The sequence below is a fragment of the Tenrec ecaudatus genome, chromosome 10 (assembly GCF_050624435.1).
Source record: "Tenrec ecaudatus isolate mTenEca1 chromosome 10, mTenEca1.hap1, whole genome shotgun sequence".
In the NCBI taxonomy this organism is placed as follows: Eukaryota; Metazoa; Chordata; class Mammalia; order Afrosoricida; family Tenrecidae; genus Tenrec; species Tenrec ecaudatus.
In genome coordinates, this window is record NC_134539.1 from 109,325,337 (window position 1) to 109,352,139 (window position 26,803).

A 26,803-nucleotide genomic window follows, 5' to 3' on the forward strand; every position below is an offset into this window, starting at 1 on the left:
GGAGTGCAAATTGATAAAAATGCTATGTAGGGCAATTTGGTATGTTCCAAATTTAAGATACACTCATATTATTAATCATAACATTTAAACAAATCTTCATTTTGTCTAAACATGTGCATGCTAATTTACTGGATAAAGCAATTCAGATGAAAAATTATTTTCTCACAAATTTCTGAAGACAGACTCCATCGTTGTCCAACACATATCGTTGTCCTGGAGAAATCTGATGAACCATTCATTTGTATTAGTAAGCTGGTTTGTTTTCCTTGTAAACATCTGAATTTTTCTCCTCTGTAGTGACTAGAAATTTCATTATGAAATGACCTGATGTGAGTCTTTAAAACTTCATCCAGTCATCCAATTAATCCTTTTTCTTTGAAGACTTGCCTCTCCGGGCAAACTGTTTCCATGATTCTTTTATTCTCTCGGTTTGCACTTGCTTGAACTCCTTTTAGACAGATGTTGGAGCTGCTGAACATATCTTCTAAATCTCCTTTATCTCATGTTACCCAACGCTTGTCTTTTTGTGGTTTTTCTGGGGTGGTTTTTTTTTTTTTTTTGCCTACTCAGTTGATCTTCAATGTGCCCATTACATTTTTCAGTTCATTTGTTGAATTTTCAGTTTCAACTATCCTATTTTTAAATTCTAAGTTCTCTAATTGTTTTTTCACATCAACATCTTTATGAAAGAAATATTCTCTCTCAAAGTCATAACTAGTATGTATTATAAAATTCTTTCTTTGCTCTGCTAATTCCTTCTTAAGGTATTCGTTTTTCTTCTGAGTGTGGCACTGTAGTGTGCATTTGAGGCACTACATTATCATGATCTTTTAAATGACTTTTCTATATAATATTAGCCCCTCTGTTAAGAGACTCATTTTACCAATGTAGAAAGCAAATTCCCAGCTTTCCTTGCAAAGAGGGTGAGAAAGTTGTGATACTTCAACTCCTCCCATTAGAAACATTCAGAGGAGATTTTCACCTGCAAGGAAGCAGCATGGAGAAATTGGGAATTCCCATTCTGCCAATGTGGGTGGAGACATAAGAATTCTGGCTTTTAAGGACAGCTCAAAAACTAACAACAAACTCACTGTCGTCTAGTCGATTCCGACTCATAGTGACCCTATAGGACAGGATAGAACTGCCCCAGTGGGTTTCTGGAACTGTAGCTCTTTACAGGAGGAGAAAGGTCTTGTCTGTCTCCCAAGGAGCAGCTGGTGGTTCTGAACTGCTGATCTTGTGGTTAGGAACCACTATACCAGCAGCGGTTGTGAATACAGATACAGGATGCTTGGTGGCAAATGGCATGGAAACCGGTAGCAGTGGAAGTTCAAGGGAGGTCAAGTCCCTGGTGCTGAGTGCTCAGTGGCAGTGTCTGCAGCAGTAGACAGGCCAGTTATCAGTTTTCTTTTTATTATTTATTTTTTATTAAATCATTTTATTGGGGGCTCATACAACTCTTATCACAATCCATACATACAGCCATCGTGTCAAGCACATTTGTACATTTGTTGGCCATCATCACTCTCAGAACATTTGCTTTCTCCTTGAGCCCTTGATATCAGCTCCTCATTTCCCCCCCTCCCTTCAGTTTTCTTATCAGGTCAGTTCTACAGCATGGTCTCTCGCGCATTGTTCCCACAGTCCAATCAGCTACCTAATATCCCCTTATGAATTCATGTTCTGCTTTGATGTGATCAAGACAAATGCCTCGCTTTCATGCTGCTGGTTTATTTTGTAATTTCTGTTGAGATGGTTGGATATTTTGTCATTTTAAACTTTAAATCCTATTCAGCTCCTATGTACTGATTCTGTTAAGACCTATTTCTGATGTTCTCGTGATCATAGATGAGGCACATGTAGAGAACATCATTATTTTCCAGCCATATCTGGGAACATGGGAAGACTGAACTCTGTCCAGCCAACGTAGGTGGGGGCATGTGAGTGGCTTCAGCCTAGGAGATACAAGCAGAAGTGGTGTGTCACGTCTCAGGGGAAGCACGGTAAAGGTGGTGGGATGGACTCTCCCTTCTCACTGTCCTTTTGCTGCGGTGACTCCTGAAGCACATGGACATGCAGGTGCCACGAGGCTGTCGCTGCCTCAATCTCTGCTTTGCCAAATACAGATGCCTAAGTCAGAGGGACTTTTTGTCCCCTCTCGACACTGTCTTGCCTCTCCTGCTTCAGATTGTGGTTTTTGTCCTCTTTCCTATTTTTAAATTATGCATATATCAATACCTTATAATTGTAAGAAATTCACATGGTACAGAGACAAAATCTCACAGGCCCCTGCTTCTAACCTTCCAATTCATTTCCCACAAGTGACCACTCCTGTAGGTGGAGGCGTTTTCCTTTCAGATCTTTTCGCATGGCTAGTTTTACACGTCCATTGTCCCCTATGTGCTTAGTGTTGCTTTCCTGACTACACATGCTCTCAAACAGTATTTACCATTTGTTTTTATCTCTATGTCATTGAATTTTCCATACCAGTAAATATAGATTTACAATTTTAAAACTATAAACAGTAGTACAGTGCATTCTGTAACATCAGTGTACTATATTACAGTCCTCTAGAATATGGATGCACTATCTTTAATTATTCCCTGCTGAGGGACATTTAGGTTGCTCCCATTTCTTCTTTCATATGCACTGTAGTGATAAATATCTTTGTACCTCCATCACTGTAAACATGTATTTCTCTGTGATACAAACTTTCAAATTTTCCAACTTGCATACCCTTGATACAAAATAAATTTACTGAAAAGTAGTACGATCTCCTATTTCCTCTTCCCTCCCATATCTGTCTTCTAGACACTCAGACTTCTGAGTTCAAGGGACATGTAGGGCGACAGTCTCAGAGGTTCCTTCATTTCTATTGGTCAAGTAAGCCTGGCCTTTTGAAGGAATTTGAGTATTATTCTACATTTTATTCTCCATCTACCTGGGGCCTTCTATTGTGTCCTTGATGGGAATGGTCAGTATTAATATCAAGATACCATCTAGTTTTTCTGGTCTCAAGTTATAAGAGGGCGTGGTTCATGTGAACTGTTAGCGCTGTAGACTAGTTTATTTTTTTAATTTTGTTTTCCTTCATTCTCTTTTATTGTATACCAGTAGAGACCAATAATTACTTGTAACTTAGATGACTGCTCACAGCTTTTAAGACCTCAAATGTTACACACCACCCTAGAAGGTACAATATTATCTTTATGAACTATGTTATGCCAATTGAGTTAGTCTTATGCCTTTTGACCCAGTAAAACAATCCCACAGAGTGCACAGGTATGCCTAAGATGTCTCTGAAACTACCTCATGTGTTTTATTAGAATATCAATACATATGCAGCAAATGCAAACACAAAGCTAGGTGATGCTATGCCAGTGTTGTGCCTAAACCTTAAGAAAGCCCGGAAGCTTCCATTTTCACCCTTTTGGGAACCCACATGCACTATGTAAGAAGCCTGACTAAAAAAAAGAAGTACAAGTCTGACTACTTGTAGAGACCATTTGGAGAAGGAGAGGACAAGTCGAAAGAGACCCAACTGAACCCAGTTACCACAGATCCATCAACTCAAAGCAAGCACACAAACTACCATAAAGACCAGTAGAAAGAAAACAACAACAACAGTAGAAGAATAGCTAGGCATCTCTCAGTCCAGATAGCAGAATTGTGAGCAAATGAACTGGTTGCTTTAAGTTATCCATTTGGGGGCGGTTTCTCAGCTGTCCTTGGGAGACTACTGGTACTCTCATTCTGCATAAAGCTGAGGGCCTCCATCCTCTACTCCCTGCTGGCTTTCCATTTTATGGCAATAGTTTGCCAGAAGCATTCACATTAATTACCAGCAGGCAAGTTTTATAATGAAAAGAGGTACTTGGTGGAGGTCCAGAGCGCAGATTGAGCCCAGCTTTGTTATTAGCTTTATGCCCATGAAAGCCATTCATCTTTCTCTCTTAAACTGTAAAACGAAGAGACTAAGTAAGGCTCACGATACTTAATAAAAGGTCCATATGAGTGTAGCTAAGTTGGAAAGAGAACTGACAGGCATTCACAGATCTTCCAGCTCCAGAAGGTGATGAAACAGAAAGAACGCATACTTGATGTCACCCGGCTGTAAAGGAACAACTGACTTAATCTCTCCGCTCTTCAGCTCTTCCCAAGCTCCCTAGATGACTCTCAGGCCGCGTCCTCACACCACCCTTGGAGAGACAGCCAAGACGACCAGGCTCGCCACCACGCCCCTTGCCGCTGTCAGAGGGAACCGCACACCCCAAGTCTCGCGACAGTTTCTCCTCGCTTCCGGCTCGACCTACAGGTAGCGCGAGAGCAACTCGTCCAATCACAGGCTGGGGGCGGGGCAAGATGGCGGCGCGCGGGGAGCGTAGCGTCCGCGTTTCTGGGAGCCGCGCGTGGTGCGCGGCTTAGCGCTGCGGGGTTGCCGAGGCCCGTGCCGGACTTGATCTGGTCAGAACGTCGGTCTCCGAGGTGGGTCGCTTCACATATCTTTGTCACGCGGGTCACGCGAGGGGCGAGTGTGCGTAACGTGTGGGTCACCCGCGTCCCTCCTCGTCCGGGGTGTCTGCAGATGGGGAGTCTTCTGGCGGGGCGGGGGAGGTGTGTGCGCGAAGCTGGGGTGTGGGTGAGGGTGAGTGGGAGGAGTTGGCGCATGGAAGAGGGACTAGGCTTGAAAGGGAAAACCAACCGAGGTTGACGAGGTTTGGGGAGATGCGAAAAGAAGGCGGGAAGACAAACTGAGTGGGTGAAGTGAGGGCGGGTAAGGCCTGAGTGCAAGGGCGAGTCTAGGGGAGCAAAGGGTAGTATTTACGAGGGAAGACGCTGAAGGAAAACGGAGATGGGGGGACGATCTGTGCAGAAGAGAAATGGTAGGTGAAGAGGGTCAAGGGTCTGAAAGAACCAGGGGGACCGAACCATGGATACGAGAAAGAGCAAAGAAACTGGAAGCATCAGCGCCAAGGGTCCAGTACTTGGGCTTTCTGGACTCAGATATCCTGGAATAAACGACTGCAGCCCAAGGCTGAGCGTTTTTGAGCCACAGCTTGGGTACTGCCGCCTCAGAATGTGATGTGAAACGAGAAGAGACGGACTATACTCGCCAAGGAATGATTAAAAAGCAGGCTTTATTGGGGACAGCGGACGGGTTCAACAGCCCACAGTAAAGTGAAGCTGTGGAAGCCGCCACAGGGGAGCTTGAGGGTTTTTTTAATACCCCCCCCCCCATTGAAGCTTCTGGAGAGTTGACGTAAGGTGCGGTTTTGCTCAGTGGGGCGTACATGACTGCTCGTTGTACTGGTTCTAGGAACAGTGATATGGGTGGTCTGTGCTTTTAGTGGGTACAGCTGTTCGCAGAACTAGCCCGTTTCTGGGAAACTCAGTCTGGGGGAAGGGTATCGATGCTTTTACCAGACAGCCTCAACAGTGACACTAAGCCAGTGTCCAAAGAGTGCCTACTTTGCCAGGTTCCAGGAACAAGACGGGATAGGCGGGAACTCTTTCCCTGATTAAACTTACGGGCTGGACAGTTAAAGTACAATATGTAGAATGTCAGATGGGTTAAGTTCTGGGTAGAAAACTAAAGCTGGGAAGGGAGACGATGGTCTCTCTCAAGACCTCAGAGAAAGTGATGATTGATTGACCAGAAGACTCTAAGAACGCAGGTAGCCTTGATTGTGTGTATTTTCAGGGACTAGCATCTGTGCATAGAGACCAGCAAGTGCAAACGTCCAGAACCAGAATTGTGCCAGACTTGATGAAGACACAGCAAGGGTGCTAACGAGTGTGGCCAAGAGCAGAAGGAGTGAGCAAGAGAAAAATAGGAGGTCAGAGAGAGGCGGGTAATGACAGTGCAGGTGCCAGGAATGAGGAAAGTAATCTATGTGACAAAGACCCATTACCTGCTTTTGGAGCTTGGCTCGCAAATACATTGTTTTTGTTAGCTAGGGGTCATTGGTACAACAGAATGAAACACTGCTTCACATTGGTTGTTGGATGATTGTGTTGATCTGTCTTGTTGTGGATCTTCGGTGACCCTCAGCTTGACCATGCATGATGTCCTTCTCCAGATAACGTGTCCAAAGGATGTGGGACTAAGTCTCATCATTCTTTTAAGGAGTATTCTAGAGAATGGAAAAGACATTAGATGAGTTCTTTGAGGAAGATATTGTCATTGCAGGTGTTCACTTGCTCCTGCTCCTGGCTCACGGCTGTTCTTTTTCTTGCTGAGAGACAAGTAGGTCAGGAAGCCTTGTCACTGCCATGACTTTTAGAGATACTGGCAAGACATCCATGGAACCAGAGAGCTGGATTAGAATTACTCTAACCAGCTGTAGCTGGAGGAGGGATGTGCTAACTTGCTTAGAGCTTCAAAGGAGAAGAACCTGAAACTGAAGGGACTGATAAAGATACCTACCAGGGCTCTGGGGAAAAATAAGTCAATAAATAACCAAGGGCTTATTAATTTATTCCTTCCCAGGCTCAGTGATCTGCTTAAGGGTCTCAGAAGGACTGTGCAAAGCGATGAGTTGCTTATAGAGTTTTATATGGACACGATCCTGGGACAAAAAGTTCCTTGTAATTCTCAGTCTCATAGTTTAACTTCATGTGTGTTCAGAATCTTAGATTGCCATTACAGCAATCTAAGAAAGATGATAGTGATATTGATTAAAGAGTTGAATTGTGAGTGGTAAAATGTAGACAGGGTCAAGAAAAAATTAGGTATAGAATGTCCAGGACATGGTAGTGTGTTTGGAATGGGAGTGAGGTAAGGGAAGATGGTGCTAAAGGTTTCTGGTTTGTGTCCCTAGAAAGATGGCAGTGCCACTCAATTAGGTGGGGATGATTAGAAGAAGATGATTAGAATTTGGGGTGGATAGAATTATTTTTGTTTTAGACATGTTAGACCAGCTACTTTTGAGACATTAAGTGGAGAATTCTGGTAGGTGGTTGGATATATGATCTGGATCTCAGGAAAGGTCTAGGGTGAAGATTTTTTTAAATTTTTTTGTAATCAGTTATATTTAAAGTGTAGAAAGCTATCAAAAAAAGTCAAATCAAATACTGACAGATTTATTACTATGTAAAATTGTGTCTGTAACAGAGACTGCGAAAGAAAAAGGGTCTTGTGGGTATGAGTCATTTATAATATAAGGCTCCGACATACTAGGAAAATTAGGGAAGAAATGCCTTCTTGAAGAAGAGATGCTAGATCTGTGACCAGAAAGTGCATGGGAATTCAACAGGTGACAAGAGGGAGGAGAGAACATGACGGTGTGTTTATCTGTGTAAGGTCACTGTAGCAAGAACGAAAGGAAGGACTAGCCAGAGTGGAGAGATGTGGCCCGAAAAGGAAGTGGAAGGAATGCCTGGTTTAAACTGAAGGCAAGACCAGACCATTCAGAGTTTTGTGTGCACCCGCATTAATGATTTCTGTGTTTATTCCAAGAATAAGGTTTTGAGACAGTGGGTGTGGGAAGAGAACCTAATGAAGTTTGTGTGTAGAAGGGATCACTGACTGCAGAGTGGAAAGGCGAATGACGAGAACAAGAGTGGTGCAGGGGACACTTAAGAAACTTGTAGTTTTTAGGTAGCTTGTTGCTGGTGAGTCTGTTCTACTTCATAATGATCCTATGGGAACAGATTAGAACTGCTCCATAGGGTTTCCAAGGCTGTAAATCTTTATGGAAGTCCACTGACTCCTCTTTCTCCCTTAGGATCTTTCATGGGTGTGAATCACTGACCTTTTGGTTAGCAGTTGACCGCTTTAACCCCTATGCCATCAGGACATTCCTCAAGCTTTTACTAAGAGGCGATTGGTAGAGATGGGCATACATAGATCTGAAAGTTATTTCACAGAAAACATCCAAAGAACTGGCAATTTCTTGGCTATCTTCTAGGTTTCTGGTTTATGTAATACTATGCGTATTATGAAACAATTGGAAAATCTATAGATATAAAAAAATAAAAATTATCTGCCATCCAAAGATTTATATTAAAATATTCTAAAAATGACTTGCTTCCTGATTTAGGCTTTGGGCTGCTGATGTAAGGTCAGTGGCTCGAACTCACCAGCTGCCGTGTAGGAGGAAAATGAGGCTGTCCCCTTCAATAACCAGTCTTGGAAACCCAGTATCAGGTGACTGAACCAGAATTGACGCGATGACAGTGGATTTGGTCTGGTTTGGTTAGGTTTAGCGATGTGTTTGTTTTTTTTCTGTGACAGTGAAGTAAGTTTGGTTTAGAAGTTTTTTTGTTTTTCTCCCAATAATTATTTTAATGTTTTTCCTCTTTGGAATGTAGAAGAAAGAAAAAAATTATAGTCTTTTTTTTTTTTTGAAGAACAGTTTCCATTTTATTTCCTTTGAGGTTTGTTTTCTTTAGCTTCTAATTTTTACATAGGGTTTGGAGGAAGTTGTGGGGCAGCTTCTGCAGGTGTAAATCGGGGCGGGGGGAGTTCGTTCCTTCTGGGCTCCACCTGACCGATTCTTAACCACCTTGCTCTGAATGGTACAACTCATAATCAGGTAGCCTGGGAAGCACATATACATCAAAGACACTTGCCTCAGAAATGTCTCTGATGGCAGTGGCCTCCACTGTGTTTCTTATTAAGCTCTTCTCAACAACCTTGTCTTTGGGCACGTAGTGGGCGCAGTGAACGGGCTGTACATGGTCACGGGACTTTCTTGACACAACTTATGATGCCTTTTCCTTGTCATCTCAGAAGTGAGGATGCGAGAGAGAGCAAAATTAGTTGTGTTTTCATTTGGTTTTGGCTACCTAGGAATAAGACTGAAATTGTAAAGTAAGTTAGAATAGAAGATACTTTTTTCCAAACCTTAGTGATGAAGGTATTAAATATTCAGTTCTTGCGAGGTCAGTAAAAACTGACCTCAACCTATGTTATTCTTGGCTGTTGATTATACTTCACTTTACTCTGATGTTCTTACGGGCGTTTTCTCTTGGTTTAAGAAATAATGACTCATTTTATATTGTACATACTTAATTTCTCCTTTCTTACTTCATTGGCAAAGATTTGTTGACTTGACATCCACAACTTTACCCCAGTAATGTATTTTGACTAAATATGCTATTTCTTCTTTTTTTAAAAGATGGCTCTGAGTAAATCAATGCATGCAAGAAATAGATACAAGGACAAACCTCCAGATTTCGCCTATCTGGCATCCAAATACCCAGATTTTAAGCAGCATGTCCAGATAAACCTGAATGGAAGAGTGAGGTAGGTTACAGATTACCAGTTCTTTTTGTTTTTTAATCAATTTATTGGGAGCTTGTACAACTCTTACCACAATTCATTCATTGAATCAGGCATGTTTGTACATATGTTGCCTTCATTCTTTTCCAGACATTAGATTATATTGAGCCCTTGGTACCAGCTCCTCTCCCTCCCCCTTACCCCCCTCCTCAAAGATTATACATTGTTATTGTTTTCATTTCCACACCGACTGCTATCTTCCTTCCCCCATGTTTTCTGTTCTTCCCCCTGTAGAGGGTGTATGGTTATGTGTCGATTATTGCGATTGGTTCCCCTTTTTTCCCTTCCTCTCCTCTTCCCCCTACATTTCTGGTATCACTATTCCCACTCCTGTTCCTGGATTCTGTGTGTCGTGAGCTCCATCTCTTAACTATACGTGTGTACATGTTCCAGTCTAGTCTGAATTGAGAAGCAGCACTGGGGTCAGGGTAGTGGGGAGTGAGGAAGCCTCAAGGAACCAGGGGAATATAGTCTTTCATCGATGCTTTACTGCACCCTGGTGACTCATCCCTTCCCTGTGGCCCCTCTGTGGGGAGATTGTTTCACTGTCTACAGATGGGCTTTGGATCTCTGCTCCAGCCCCTCTCATTTTCAGCAATATGTTTTTGTTTGTTATGTGTCTGCTGATGCCTATAACCCAGTCCCCATGACTCCTCATGATCGCACCGGTGGTATGCTTCTTCCATGTGGACTTGCTGTTTCACTGCTGAGTGGTGGCTTGTGTAGCTTCAAGCCTTTAAGATCCAGACACTGTATCTTTTAATAGCTGGGCACCATCCGTCTTCCTCATATTTGGTTATGCACCCATTTTGTCTTCGGCGATCATGTTGGGAGGGTGAACATCTCAGACTGCCAACTGGTTAGAACCAAGTGTTCTTGTATTGAGGGTATGAGCAGAGGGCTAAAGCCCATCCCCTACCTCAGTGTATTGCCATATAAATATATGTACATGGGCCAGTACCTCTATTTTTGTGGATTAAGGTATTTACATATGTACACCGCTATTTTTATGCCTCTTTCCATTGCTTTGCTTCCTAGGTCCTTCCTCTGTTTCCTTTTACCTTCCTCCTGCCCCACTGTCACTTTCCCCTTATTTCTGCCTCTTAGTACCTCCTCTTAGCCAGTTTGCTGTTGCTCTGACACTCCCCCTTGGATCCCTATCTCCTTGTTATTGACTCCAATACCCCAGTTGTTCCCCTCCCACTGCCCTCACCTCCGAGGTCTCATCTCCCTGGTCTCCTGGGGACCATTGGTTCCGCTGCTCTCTCCTCGGGCATGCCTCCTGTGTCTATCCTATATAGGTAGGTACACCAACTATGACATAGCCCAAACTGATAAAAAAATTGATAATAGTAAATCAGAAAAAAAATTTTTTTAACAGAAGAAAGAGAGAAGAAATATACAAAAATCCTGGGTCTGTTCGCTGGCCTTCATGGCTGTCTAGGAGCTGGCCCACCCTGCTTGGAGTGCCCCCTTGGGGGCTCCTCAAGGACTTGGTAGCTCTGCTCTGCTCCAGCTGCTGATCTGCTATGCTCCCTTCTTGGTTCGCTCCACTTTGTGGGGAAGGGGTCAGAATGCAGAATGTCCTCTGTCGCAGTCTGCTCCAGTGAGGGAACAGCATGGCACATGCTGTTGTCAGTTGCCCACCCCCCTCTGTGTCCCATTAGCTCCCCACAAGGACTTCATCCTCCAGGCCTGGTGTGCCAGCCTGGGGTCCAGTCCGCCTCTGTCTTTCTTTTCCTCCCTCTTGGCCTGCCTCTGTGTGGTGTGGCATGCTGGCTCCTCACCAACCTGTAGGCTCAGTGCTGCTCTCCACCACATCCATTTCCAGGGAGGAGGTCAGATTGCCTCTGGGTGAGGCCAGCCCTGTAGCTCTCTCTTTTCATGCATTGCTCCACGTGGCCAAGCTGAGAGACCAGTTCTTGATGCTGTCATTCTAGGTTAATCTGAAGGGACACAGTAGGCTGGACTGGCAGAAGACCTGAATGCTAATCCTAGTCATTTCATTGAATACCATCTTTGACCTTGGGCAAATCACTTCTCTGGGTCTCAGATTTTAAATCAAGGAAATGATGGAATTGGACCAAATGCTTTTATTTTCTGCTTTAAAGGGGGGGTCGGGGGATGGGAATTTCTTGACATCCAAATTGTCAGTTACTTGCCAGAGATCTCACAGCAGCTGCAGAGACCTTATGATTGTGCTCCTAGTGCTCTAAATCTTGGTGGTGGGTAAGAGTGTAGAGTGGATATTTTGATAAAAGGTTGTTTTTATGTTGCTGTGAAGTACGGACATAACCAGGGCATGAAACTGTGATCTTACAGATGACAATACTACTGATCATTACTAAGATATTGCTAAATGTACATTTAAAATCTTGGTTTCTAAAACTCAATAGAATAATGTATGTGCTTTAGGAAATGCCAGGCATGACTGTGGGAGGAGAATCGCTAACGTTTTGTATTAAATTTGTGAGAAGGAACCACCCCTAACTACATTCCTAAATCCCGTGGGAGTTATAGGGGGGATTGGAAACTCTAAGACTGCCTAGGGAGAGGGGTGGTGATTTAACTGTGGAGAGGAGGAAACGGGATTAAATAGGAGGAGGAAGGTAAGGAATGGGATCACAGGGCTGCGGCAGTTTGCTAACCAAAAGGTCAGCATTTCAGCCAACTGGCCACTCTGGGAGAAAGATGGGGTTCTCTATGCCCATAAAGATTTTATCGCCTCGGAAATCCAAAGGGCAGTTTTACTCTGCCCTTTGGGGTTGCTATGAGTTAGAATTCACTTGATGGCAGTGAATTTTTTTTTGAAGCATTTCATCTTTTATTTATTTATTTTAATCGTTTTATTAGAGGCTCATACAACTCTTATCACAATCCATACACACAATTATGTAAAGCACATCTGTGCATTCATTACCCCCATGGTTCTCAAAACATTTGCTCTCCACCTAAACCTCTGGCATCAGCGCCTCATTTTTCCCCTCCCTCCCTGCTCCCCCCTCTCTCATGAACCCTTGATAATTTACAAATTATTGTTTTGTCATATCTTTCCCCGTCCGATGTTTCTCTTCACCCACTTTTCTGTTGTCTGTCCCCCAGGGAGGAGGTCACATGTAGATCCTTGTAATTGGTTCCCCCTTTGCAACCCACCGTCCCAGGATCACCACTCACACCAATGGTCCTGAAGGGATAATCTGCCCTGGATTCCCTGTGTTTCCAGTTCCTACCTGTACCTGTGTAAATCCTCTGGTCTAGTCAGACTTGCAAGGTAGAATTGGGATCATGATAGTCGGAGTGAAGGAAGCATTTAGGAACTAGAGGAAAGTTGTATTTTTCATCGTTGCTACCCTGACTGGCTCGTCTCCGCCCCAAGACCCTTCTGTAAGGGGATATACACTGGCCTACAAATGGACTTTGGGTCTCCACTCCGCATACTCCACCTCATTCTCTATGGTAAGATTTTTGTTCTGATGATGCCTCATACCTGATCCCTTCAACACCTTGTAATCGCACAGACTGGTGTGCTTCTTCCATGTGGGCATGGTTGCTTCTGAGCTAGATGGCCGCTTGTTTACCTTCAAGCCTTTAAGACCCCAGACGCTAAATCTTTTGATAGCCAGGCACCATCAGCTTTCTTCACCACATTTGCTTATGCACCCATTTGTCTTTAGCGATCATATCATGGAGGTGAGCACACAATGATACGATTTTTGTTCTTTGATGCCTGATAACTGATCCCTTTGGCACCTCATGATCACACAGGCTGGTTTGCTTCTTCCATGTGGGCTTTGTTGCTTCTGAGCTAGATGACCACTTGTTTTTACCTTCAAGCCTTTAAGACCCCAGATGTTATATCTTTTGATACCCAGACACCATCAGCTTTCTTCACCACATTTGCTTATTCACCCTCCTTATCTTCAGTGGTTGTGTTGGGAAGGTGAGTATCCTAGAATGCCAATTTAATAGAAGAAAGTATTTTTGCATTGAGGGAGTACTTGAGTGGAGGCCCAATGTCCTTCTGCTACCTTAATACTATACCTATAAATATATGCACATAGATCTATTTCCCCCATCCTCATATATAAATATATTTGCATATGTGCATCCCTTTATTTAGACCTCTATAAATGCTCTTTGTCTCCCAGCTCTTTCCTTTATTTCCTTTTACTTTCCTCCTGTCCCACTATCATGCTCAGTCCCCACCTGGGTTTCAGCAATTCCTCTTGGTTACATTACCCTTGATCACACCCAACCAGGCCTCCCACAACCTCCTCACCACTGATTTGGATCACTTGTTGTTCCCTTGTCCCTGGGTTTATTAACACTACTACCTTTCCCCCCACCACCCCTTCTCCCATGTCCCCCGGATTTGTCAGTCCCATTGTTTTCTCCTCCAGATTGTTCATCTAGCCTTTCTTTATTTAGACAGACCTGCGGAGATAATAACATACACAAAAACAAGACAGAGCAAAACCAAGCAATAATATACAACAAAACAATGACAAAAACCAAAACACAATAAGAACGTAAAGCTTACAGTTATTTCAAGGACTATGTTGGCCTTCAGGAGGGTTTTCCAGTCGCGTCTGTTGGGGCGCCATGCCCTGGCCCCAAAGTCCTCCTTTAGCATTCCCTGAGGACCTCGCCACTCTGTTCCCTTGCTGTTCTGTTGCACCCGCTTAGTGTTTTGCCTGGGTGTGGCGGGATCAGATCAGGCACAATTCCCACACTGTGTTTCCAGTGTTGTCCCCTGTAGGGCTATGGGTCAGTGAGGGACGTCATGGTTCATAGTGGGGCCGGCCATGTGGTCCTTTCTGTGGACTGGCTGCTCTAACCGGGCACATAGTCCCGGTGTGCTCCACTCTCTCCTCCCCCTTTCATCTGCTCAGTGTGCTCGGATAAGCTCCTCCCTCTCCTGGAGCTGTAGATTCAATGCCATCCTTTGAAATAAATTCCTCTGGGGGGAGGGGCAGGTTTGATGGCAGCAAATTTTATCTTGTCTCTGTGACGTTAGGAATGGAAGTTCAAGGACAGGACTTAAAAAAATTATTTTATTTTTATTATTGAAAACATACTGCATTACATATACTAACTCAGCAATTTTTTATTCAGTACATTGTACGATTAATGACCTTGATTACATTCTTTAATATATGTAACATTCTCACCATCTTTTTCTGAATTATTCTTCCTTAACATTAACTCACTATCCCCTTAAGATTCCTAGTTGCTTCTGTTACTTTAATCCCATATATATCTTAAAAGAGCCCAATATCCAAGGCAAATGTGTTTTATTCATTAAAACTATGTTTTTTATTTAAAGAAGATTTATCGATAATTTTGAGTTAAAGGGCTTCAGTTTCAGAGATTTGTCCACAAACTATGGCTTTCACATGAATTTGAATTCCTGGTTCATATGTTCCCGACTTTTGATCAGGATGATGCTGTCGAATCTTAGATCACGGTGTTCAATAATAGAACTACACGTGGACTAAGCCTCCAGTTAATTTCCTGTAACCTAGAGCAGAGATGTTTGTAGCCTTGCTGTCAGGCAGAATGCATTGGAAAGTTGTATTATCACATATGCAGTTAAGTTAAAATTTAAAACCTTATGTTAAATCTCTTGTGACCATTTTGAATTTGTTCTAGTTTTAATATGTTCTACTTTTCAATTGAGGTTTTCTCTGTTTTACTTTGTTACTGTTGTTAGCTAATAACTTTGGAGAGTATGTCTTTCTGTATATGGAATTTAGGATGCATAAATCTGTAGAGACAATACTGTATACTCGTGTATAAGCTGAGTTTTTCAGCACATTTTTATTCAGGTTGGCTTATACTCAAGTATTTATGGTAAGTGGATTCATGGTTTCTTGCGGGTATGGCAAGGGGAGGTTGGGGGAAAATCGGGAGCTAATAACAATGAATACAAGAAAGAAGAAAATGTTCTAAAACTGTGGTGATGGATGTATAACTTAAAAATTTTTTTCTTGGGGGCACAGACACCTCATCACAATCCATCCATGTGTCAAGCACATTTGTACATTTGTTTCCCTCATCATTCTCAAAACATTTGCTTTCTACTTGAGCCCTTGGTATCAGCTCCTCATTTTTCCCCCTCCCTCCCTCTCCCCGCTTCCCCATGAACCCTTGATAATTTATAAATTATTATTATTATTATTTTGTCATATCTTACACCATCTGACGTCTCCCTTTACCCACTTCTCCACTGTCTGTCCCCCAGTCAGTAGTTATATGTAGATCCTTGTAATCTGTTCCCCCTTTCTACCCCACCTTCCCTCCACCCTCCTGGTATCGCCACTCTCACCGCTGATCCTGAGGTGTTCATCTGTCCTGGATTCTCTGTTTCCAGTTCCTGTCTGTACCATTGTGCATCCTCTGGTCTAGTCAGATTTATAAGGTAGAATTGGGAAGCTATTGAAGTATATGATATGTGAATTATGTGCCAATAAAACTACTGAGAAAAAAAAGTTCTGTAATGATGCCAGGTACCATCCAGATCTTCTGCCTGGCCTCTTGGCACAGACTGTTCATGGGGGTAATTAGCAATGATTCCATTTCCTCCTGTTGATGATTCTTCCTCTATTGCTCCTGCTGAATAGAGATCACATGTTGTACCTTGAAAGTCCAGCAGCAGGAATTCTTAACCTGAAGTCGTAAAAAACCTTAAATCACATTGAACAATTAATGTGTGTTCATACAAATACATTTTCTAGGAAATAATTCTTAACTTTTGTTCCATTCTCTACTACGCCCCACTATTCAAAGATGAAGATCAGGTGGCCAAGGACTGTGGTCCGTAAAGTTTTTAAATTGTCTACCACAATTGGGGCAGGGAATGTATGGATGTGCTTTATACAATTGATGTATGTATATGTATGGATTGTGGTAAGAGTTGTTTGAGTCCCTAATAAAATGTAAAAGAAGAAAAGAGAAAAAAATGATTAGGGCAAAGACTGTACAGATGTGCTTTATACAATTGATGTATGTATATGTATGAACTGTGAAAAGAATTGTATGAGCCCCAATAAATTGTTAAAATTAAAAAAAAAATTGTCTACCACAGTCAGTAAGAAAGTTGAGCTCGGCCCATTCATAAATGAATACTTATACTATATCATAATATTTCATCAAGCATATGAGAAAAACAGCAAAAGTAAAATTTTAAATAGATTTTAAAGGGGGTTTTAATATTTGCTTAGTCTAAAGAACTTTCTTTGGCACCTTCCTTTGATGATCACGCTTTTCTCTTTGTTTATAAAATGCCTATCATTGTGCTTAAATTTTGTTCCTTGGTATATAGGTGGATGCTTATTCTAGTAAATACAGTTTATTATTTTTAAAGTTCCTTTACTTATTTAACACCATTGAACTTAATTATTTAAAAAGTAATTCTTGAACAAGTACTTTATGATAGGTTCTAGGAAGCCACATAAACAGCACCCTTTGCCATTGAATTAATGTTGACTCATAGTGACTCTTTAAGGACAGAAGAGAACTATCTCGATGGGTGTGTAAGCTGTGATCTGTATGGAACAGACTGCCGTATCTTTGTCCCATGGAGTAGCTGCTGCATTCAGACTGCGGCCAAGAAGGACAGAGTGTCTGCCAAGTTTGGAGCTTACGTACTACGAGTGAGAGAAGTAACTATGTGGACTGGTAATTCCATCCAGTGGAATTGCATGGATTGGAGACCTGATCCCAACTACGGGAATTTGAGGATGATTTTAAAGGGAAATGCTATCTTGGTTATGTTGTTAAGAAGGAGTAGGTATTGTGTGCTATTGAGTCAATTCCGACTCTCCGTGACCTTAGGGTGCTCCATAGAGTTCTGGCAAAATTTATTTTGTTTTATTTTCACCTCTTTGTTAATTGGGTGAAGGTGTGCAGTGCACATCAGTTTTTCTCTAGGGGTATCGTATAGTATTTGTCCTTTTGTGATGGACTAATTTCAGTCAGTATAATGTCTTCCAAGTTTACTCATATTATGAGGTAATTTGTAGATTCTGCATGACCTAGTCTTTGCTTACATGTATGCACCGCAGTTTGTTTCTCCACTGATGGTGTTTAACTTGGTTCCATCTTTTGATTATTGTGAGTGGCTCTGTGATGGACATGGGTATGCATATATCTCTTTATGTTTTGACTTGTTTCTTTAGCTTATACCCAGTAGAGGGATTGCTAGGGTTATATGGTATTTTTGTTTTTGACTTTTTAAGGAGGCATCTAGACTTGAATCTTTATGGGAGTAGCTGGGCAGTTTTTTCTCCTGTGGAGTGTCAGGTGTGTTGGAACCAATGACCTTTCGTTGGCAGCTGAGTGTTTCTCCCTTGCATCGTGAGGGCTTCTTGAGTAGGCATCAGCTACGAAGGGAAATATATTCTGGGTAGAGGAAGCATTGTTTGCACAAATCAGTGACCAGCAGGGAAAAGGACAAAAGTGGGTATCCAAGGGTGTGGTGAACAAGAGATTGGATTTTGAGGAGGACTGTTCTTCCAGCACATTATACGGCTCGTTAAAGAGTTTGGATATAGTTTAAGACTGTGATAAGGAGGATTCTTGATTCATCATGGCTACTCATCACCGTCCTTATTCATTCAAGTTTGAAGTAGGGTTTGAAGTAAAGTTTGAAGACAGGCTAAAAATTGTTCTAAGCCCATTTATTCTAGGGCAATTTGGAGAATGGATGGCTTACAGGGATAATTAAGACAGGCGTTCAAGAGGTAGGTAGGAAATGACCTAACTAGAAACAGGATAGAGAACACTGAATGAGTTTGAGGAACATTTAAGAGTTAGAATTAGCAGGTTAGGGTAGAAATTAAGAACAGAAAAGCCAAGTATGACACTAGGGTTCCAACTTAGGCAAGAGGTTAGATGGTAGTGCCCTTTGCTCAGTAGGGAACAAGGGAGTTTGAAGGGACGTGGTGTAGGGGAAGTGGTATTTTTAGCAGGATATATTAGATTTAAGAAGTCTCTGGGTTAGCTAAAGGAACCCTAGAGATACACTAAATACTTATCTGCTAACGAGTTTGAACCCCCAGCCACACCACACGAGAATAGATCTGGCGATTTGCTCCCATAAAGATTTCAGCCTGTCAAACCCTATGACACAGTTTTCTGTTCTACAGGGTCCCTGTGAATTGTACTTGACTTGATGACACCCAGTAGCAGTTTGGGGATATCTCGTTGGAGGCAGTTAGTGGACACTGACTACAGGAGGATGACAGCAGTGATGGTGGGGATGATGGTGGTGAAGTCTTGGATATGGATACTGAAGGATGCATAGGAAAGGGGAAAGAATTCCAAATGTAGAGAAGAGCATATTATGAAATGCTTGAATGTGGAGAACTGCATGTAGGTGGGACCAGAGTGGGTGTAGGGTAGTAAATTGGTGTGTAAGATGTAAAAGTAAAGCTGAGTAGTTCACAACGAGCTTTTCCTGGTGTGCACATCACAGCGTGCTTCCTCACACATTGAGGAACCAGAGAGGGATTTTCTTAAATCATTTTATTGAGGGTTCATACAACTCTTATCACAATTCATACATACATTAATTGTATAAAGCACATTTGTATATTCGTGACCCTCATCATTCTTAACACATTTGCTCTCCACGTAAGCCCCTGACATCAGCTCCTCATTTTCCCCCAACCTCCCTGTTCCCCCTCCCTTATGAACCCTTGATAATTTATAAATAATTATTTTTTCCTATCTTGCCCTGTCCGATGGCTCCCTTTACCCACTTTTCTGTTGTCCGTCCCCCAGGGAGGAGGTTATATGTAGATCCCTGTAATTGGTTTTCCCTTTCTACCCCGCCCTCCCTCGACCCTTCTGGTATCGCCACTGTCACTACTGGTCCTGAAGGGATCATCGTCCTGGATTCCCTGTGTTTCCAGTTCCTATCTGTACCAGTGTACATCCTCTGGTCTAGCCAGACTTGTAAGGCAGAATTTGGATCATGATAGTGGGAGGGGGAGCATTTAGGAACCAGAGGAAATTTGTATGTTTCATTGTTGTTACACTGCACCCTGACTGGCTTGTCCTCCCCGAGACCCTTCTCTAAGTTGATGTCCAGTTGCCTGCAGATGGGCTTTGGGTCTCCAGTCCACACTCCCCCACATTCACAATGATAGAATTTTTTTGTTCTTTGATGCATGATACCTGATCCCTTTGACACCTCATTATCACACAGGCTGGTGTGCTTCTTCCATGTGGGCATTGTTGCTTCTGAGCTAGATGGCCGCTTGTTTACCTTCAAGCCTTTAAGACCCCAGATGCTATATCTTTTGATAGCCAGGCACCATTAGCTTTCTTCACATTTACTTATGCACCCATTTGTCTTCACTGATGGAATCGGGGAGGTGAGCGCACAAAGATACGGTTTTTTGTTCTTTGAGGCCAGAGAAGGATCTTAAGATGCATATTGACTTGAGCAGATTAATAGTAAGTTAAAAAAAAGAAGGGATAAAAGTCACTGAGAGCACAACAAATGCATTTGCTATAGAGACATTTAAATAGATCAAGGTGCCCGACAGGTAATAGACCTTAAACAAATATTTATTCAGTGGACAAGAACAATTCTCTATAAAATCTATTTGCTATTTCCCTGAAACAAAATGTCCATGTATTAATCTGCCTTTGAATACTTAGTTTGTGTGAACATAATGAACCTGTATCTATTCATGGAACTGCTAGTACATCTCTGGGGTATGTATCTAGATTAGAATTTTAGAAATAAGATACTTCTATTTTTAACTTTTTGAGAAACTTCCAAATTGTACCATTTGGCAATACCACCAGCAGTGGATAAGGGTTCCAATCTCCCCACAGCCTTACTCATCACTGTCATCCCAATTTATAGCTTACCCTAGAGGAGAGAATAGAACTGCCCCTGCGGGTTTCTGAGACATAATCGTTATAGGAGTAGAAAGCCTCATTTTTGTCCTTCAGAACAGCCGGTGGGTTTGAACTGCTGACCTTATGGCTAGCTGCCCAATTTGTAACCCACTCTGCCACCAGGGCTCCCTTACAACCTTACTAGCAGTTGTTTTGTTTTTTTGTCATTGCTCTGTTAACCAGTATGAGATGGTAGGTATCTCACTGTAGTTTTGATTTGTATCTCTGATGGTGCTGTTGTTAAGCTTTGGACTGCTGATCCCAAGGGCAGCAGGTTATACCCACTGAGATAGTTAAGGTTTATTGTGCCAACCTGGCTAATAAACTCATGTGGGATTAACTGAAGGGCGGAGAGATAACTGGTGTGGTGAGCTTCACCTTTCTAGTTCTCTGGTCTCTTGCTTTCTGATGGTTGGACCAGGGTGCAGCTCCCTTAGCCAGTTCCCTGCTTCAGCTGACAAGGCTCACTTCCTGTGAGACATCCCCGAGGAGAAGCCACATGGACCTACCCCGATGCAGCTCTGGGTGCTGGAGCAGAGATGCTTACACGTTCACTGATTGGACTTTCCTCCTGTAGTCGGCGTCATTGCATGTGCTTTGTGAGATAGTGGAGGACTTTGTAGATTGGTGTCGGACATGTGTTAATGTTGCACTTATGGGCTTGGACAGCACTGGTTTGGGATGCTTTCTTTTTTTTTTTTTTTGTTAGAATTTTATTTTTAATGTTTTATTAGGGACTCATATAACTCTCATCACAATCCATACATACATTAATTGTGTAAAGCACATCTGTACATTCATTGCCCTCATCATTTTCAAAGCATTTGCGCTCCACTTAAGCCCTTTTCATCAGGTCCTCTTTGTTTTCCCCCTCCCTCCCCGCTCCCCCCTCCCTCATGAGCCTTTGATAATTTAAAAATTATTATTTTGTCATATCTTGCCCGTCTGATGTCTCCCTTCACCCCCTTCTCTGCCGTCCGTTCCCCAGGAAAGAGGTCACATATAGATCCTTGTAATTGGTTCCCTCTTTCCAACCCACTCTCCCTCTACCCTCCCAGTATCGCCACTCTCACCCCTGGATTCCCTGTGCCTCCAGCTCCTGTATGCACCAGTGTACATCCTCTATTCAGACTTGCAAGGTAGAATTTGGATCATGATTGGAGGGCGGTGGGGGGCGGTGAGGAAGCATTTACGAACCAGAGGAAAGCTGTATTCTTCATCGGTGCTACATCGCACCCTGACTGACTCCTCCCCTAGACCTCTCTACAAAGGGATCTCCAGTGTCCGTCAAATGGGTTTTGGGTCTCCACTTTGCACTTATTTCTTAATGTACACTTACCCTTTATATAAAACTCTGTCTTATACAAATGAGTTTCTGTGGATTTGTATCCCTAGTTCACCCAGACTACCACACCCACCATTCGTTCTGCAGGAAAAAGCCGAGGCTATCTGCCCCACATAGGGTCGCCAGCAGTTGGATTTGAAATGACTTGATGGTACCTAACGATAACAATACTCTCCTAGGACAATGTACAGCCTTAGAAGCCCTGACTTGGAAACCGTTGCATGGCAGCGAGTGGAGTGAGAGAACGATCCTGAGCGTCTGTCTGTTCATGTGTTTGTTGGCTGCTTGAATGTTGTCTTGAGGTGTATGGTCTTATTCTTGTTCATCTTTTTATTGGGTTGTTTGTCGTCGTTGTTGAAGATCTTTACAAACTTTAGAGATTAGATCCTTATGTACTATGTTGTGTTTGAAGATTGTCTCCAGTCTGCAGTTTTTCTTTTGGTGAGCACACTTAATTTTTATGAGGTCCCAGTTATCTGATGTGACTGCTACTGTTCATGCATTGGTGGTATGTTTGAAGACACTCACCTCGGGCTGTTTGTAATAAGAAAAGGAGGTTCCCATACAGTGCAATGCCATGTAGGTAATAGAGAGAATGTTGCAAAGTACAGAGTAAATCTAAAATACCTGCTGTTGCCACAGAAAGAGCCTACACGACAGAATTGGGACATTGCCAGTGGTGGGGTTGCTTTGGTAACAGACAATGTGTGTGTGAGGGGAGGGGAAGGAGGTGAGGCACTCTTGAGGAGAAACACCAGCTTTCCCCTTAAAGGTAGGAGCAAAGGAGCGCTTCGCTAGTTGGAGGAACAAGGAGGCTCCTTTTCCTTCATGTAAATGACTTCGTTTCCCCAGACACCACCCTCTTCTTTTTTTGCTTAGGTAGGAGGTACTAATAATTGCCTGCCTTGATAGAAAGGACTTTGACTTTATAATAGCTTTTTCATTGAACTCCATGAGATATATAGTAGGGACTAACAAAACAATGACTTCCTAAAATATTAGGCAGCCAATGATAAGGAAAAGTGAAAAAGAGTATCAAACACAACTCGAGGCCTGCAGTGGATGAGGCGGAGTGCTATTTATTTGCTGGTTTTCAGGGGGCACTTGTTCTTAAACCTGGCGTAATTGATAAGACGATGAGGATTGCTGGTGTGATATCTGTTTTTCTTTCCTGAACCTGCCATTGCTTTATTATAGAGTCATATCTGACCATTGCCATTAGACTTTAGTGTGTGCTTTTCCCAGTAACCATCCCCATAGAGATATCCTGCAGTTTAATTGAGCCATGTCAGTTAAGCTTGAATGGAGTGTGATACTTAAACTGATTTTTTTTTTTAATCAAGACACCCTGCCTTGAAGGGCTTTGTTACACTGTAGCATTTTTAGCACCTCAGTGACTGCCTAATGAATAGAGAAGATGGTGGCATAAGATCGGTAGGCTTCAGCCTTTGTTACTGTAACATCAGGTTCTGCCTGTGTGGTACTGCACTGATTGCTCCTTCAGCTGTGGATCACTCCCATCTGAAATGGTCATGCAGCATTTAGCTGTGGCACAGTAGGCGGCATTCTGGGGAAATTGACATGAGCCTGTTGACAATAGGCTATTTTGTGAAGCTGGATGGGTGGATGTGTTAAACAAACAACAAAGACTGATGGAATAAATTGCTGATACCCATGTGAGAGCTATTTTTAGTTCCTGTACCTCCCTGTGATCTCAGAAATGAGAATGAAAGCGATCTTTCCTTTGTTCAGGATTTTTGAATGTCCCAGAGTGCTAAAGTGACCTAGATACTTAACTAGTGAAGTCAGCTGACTAGACTTTGCCCTACAAAAGGGTTTTCAACTTTCAGATGGTTTCTGTTAGGTGCCATTGAGTTGGCTCTGAATCATAGCGCACCTGTCTGTATCCAGTAGGACCAAACGTTTCTCCGTCCTGCATAATCATATTTACATAAACAGTTCTTATCATTCAAAACTTTTTCTCTCCCTCCTGCCCCTTGTAATCTCTAATACACTTTGGTCTCTATTCTTTTGCCTTTTCTTGTCTTTTTAAAGTACAGTCATAATATGTGAATTTTTTTGAATGATAAGAACTGTTTATGGAAATAATTACCTTTGAAGGTACTAGGAAAACATCAATTACATTGCTGTTCCTCTTGTCTCAAATGGTTCATGAAGCTTTATGATTAATGCTTAAGCTTAAGCTGTAGCATTAGCCTTTGGTGAGATCTGTCACCGTGGGAAAGGTCCTGGTTTAGTGTGCAGCAAGATTGGCCTTCTTTTATGGGAAGTAAGAACTCTGGACCCAAGGTCCCATTTTCCAATTTTTGTAAAAAATATTCTTTATTACACTGACATCACAGTGCTGATTCTGTGGTCCATAGCCTCCCTGGGGTGGAACTGACTCAGTGGCACCTAGCCATAGTCTCTTGAATAGCAATATCACATACATAAAAGAAAAAAGTCACATTCTTCCATCCTAGAAGATCAGATCACGTATTTGTCTGTGTTCCTTTCTAGTCCTTGTCCTTAGGCATATATAATAATTTTTGTGGTTGTAATTTTGTTGTAGGTATAATCATAGATCACCCCCCACTTAAGTATTTCATAAGTAGCTACAAAACATTTATTAATGTGAAAGTGATACCATGTCAGATCATATGAAAATGAGGATGAAATCTCCACACTTTCTCTTTCTTCCACCATTTCCATATCCAGAGGCCGTACTTAGCCTTTCAGGCCTTTTAAATGTATATCCAAACAGAGGGGATTTTTTTGGTATGGTTTTTTTAAGAATATAATTGGAATGCACGTATACCTTCTACTTAAGCTTAAAAAACAAAAAACCCAAAAACTTTATTTGGGATCTTTCATTACTAGCATATGTGGATCAACCCAGTTATTTTTATTTAGTGATTGCAAAGTATTTCCCTAAATGTGGGTATATTATATTTTGCTAACTTCTTATTAATTGCCTTTAGGTTGTTCCTAAATTTTACATGATGAGGGATATTTCAGGCCCTTTAAAAAGATCCTGAGTTGGCTTTCATTTCTGTTGGATCATCTGTTATTGTTATCATTATATCATAGTTAAATGAAAGGCTCTTTACTTTGGATCTCATCCTTATTCCTCAGGAATCCTGCCTAATACAGTCGTTTTTCTTAATTTTTTATTCTCTCTATGTTGTCTAGTTTCTTCCTGTTACCTTTTTTAAAATGTGAGCTAGAATTCACATACTATAACCTCACCATTTTGAAGAGTGCAGTTCATTTGCATTTTTAAAATTTTTATTATTTTTTATTTTAAAAATCATTTTATTGGGGGCTCGTACAACTCTTATCACAATCCATACATACATCCATTGTGTCAAGCACATTTGTACATTTACTGCCCTCTTCATTCTCAAAATATTTGTTTTCCACTTGAGCCCTTGGTATCAGCTCCTTATTTTCTCCTCCCTCATGAACCCTTGATAAAATATAAATTATTATTTTGTCATGTCTGACACTGTCCAACGTCTCTCTTCACCCACTTTTCTGTTGACCGTCCCCCAGGAGGGGGTTATATGCAGATTCTTATAATTGGTTCCCCTTTTCTGCCCCACCTTCCCTCCACCCTCCCAGTATCACCACTCTCACCACTGATCCTGAAGGGTTCATCTGTCCTGGATTCCCTGTTTCCAGTGCTTCTCTGTAACAGTGTAAATCCTATGGTCTAACCGAATTTGTAAGGTAGAATTGGGATCATGATAGTGGGGGAGAGGGAACATTTAAGAACTAGAAGAAAGTTGTATGTTTCATTGTTGCTATACTGCAACTTGACTATCAGGCTCATCTTCTCCCCATGTCCCTTCTGTAAGGGGATGTCCAGTTGCCTACAGATGGGCTTTGGGTCCCCACTCCGCACTCCCCCTCATTCACAAAGATAGGATTTTTTGTTCTTTGATGCCTGATACCTCATCCCTTCGATACCTCATAGTCACATGCTGGTATGCTTCTTCCATGTGGGCTTTGTTGCTTCTGAGCTAAATGGCCGCTTGTTTACCTTCAAGGCTTTAAGACCCCAGACACAGTATCTTTTGATAGCCAGGCACCATCAGCTTTCTTCGCCACATTTGCTTATGCAACCCCTTTGTCTTCAGCCATTGTGATGTGAAGGTGAACATCGTGGAATGCCAGGTTAATAAAACAAAGTGGTCTTGCATTGAAGGAGTACATGAGTGAAGGCCCAATTTCCATCTGCTACCTTAACACTAAACCTATAAATATGTGCACATAGATCTATATCCCCATCATCATATATAAATATATTTACATATGGACATGCCTGTATTTAGACCTCTATAAATGCCTCCTAGTTCTTTCATCTATTTCCTTTTACTTTCTTCTTGTCCCACTATCATGTTTGGCCTTCATTTGGGTTTCAGTAAGTCCTCTCAATTACATTGCCCTTGATCAAGCCTTGCTAGGCCTCTTATACCATCCTCATCACTGATTTTGGATCACTTGTTGTTCCCTTGTCCCTGGGTTTGTTAACACCACTTCCTTTACCCCACTTCCCCCTCTCCCATGTCCCCTGGAACATCTTCATTTGTTTGTATTTTTATAAGATTCCTGTAACTCATCACCCCAGAACATTCCTTACCCCTAAAATAACCCCTGCACTCCTCACTTCCATTCCTCCCTCCTTCCAGCTGCTGACCACCACCGATGGACTTTCTCTATGGATTGGCCTGTTCTGAATGTTTTATCACTTGTGGCCTTTTGTGACTTTCTACTGACTTTTTTTCCCTTCAGCTTTCTGTGAATTAGGTGAAGGTTTACAGAGCAGATCATCATTTTCCATTGACTTAAGTGTGCATTAAAATAAAGTCTTCCATTAAAATAAATAAATAGAATATATACTTTAACCATACTATTTCTACTGCCCCATGTTTTTTCTCTGTACAGCCCACTTTCTTGAAAGAATTGTCAGTTTTTGTCCCACCATACTTAATCTTTAACTCATTTCAGGTAAGTTTCTAATTCTATCACTGCCAGAGCAATTCTTTTTTTTTTTATTTACAATTTTAAAAATTGTTGGGGCTCTTATAGCTCTTATAACAACCCACACATCAATTGTATTAAGCCTATTTGTACAGTTGTTGCCATCATCATTTCCAAGACATTTTTTTTTAACGTGACATGGGAGTTGTTTTTTTTTAAAAATAATTTTATTAGGGACTCATACACCTCCCATCACAATCCATATATAC

The 26,803-nt window shown here is 42.0% G+C and overlaps 1 protein-coding gene across 2 annotated transcripts in view; it reads left to right on the top strand.

Annotated features, from left to right (window-relative positions):
- Positions 1-4,332: 4,332 nt before the first annotated feature.
- Positions 4,333-26,803, top strand: part of METTL16 (methyltransferase 16, RNA N6-adenosine) — a 74,127-nt gene continuing 51,656 nt past the window's right edge. The window contains exons 1-3 of one of the 2 annotated variants that reach the window (XM_075561190.1): positions 4,348-4,485; positions 8,043-8,149; positions 9,123-9,250. In XM_075561190.1, coding sequence (XP_075417305.1) covers positions 9,123-9,250 — 128 coding nt within the window. In that variant the 5' untranslated portion in view covers positions 4,348-4,485; positions 8,043-8,149. Of the gene's footprint in view, positions 4,486-8,042; positions 8,150-9,122; positions 9,251-26,803 lie in introns of both variants that reach the window. The other variant, XM_075561189.1, reaches the window with a different exon arrangement.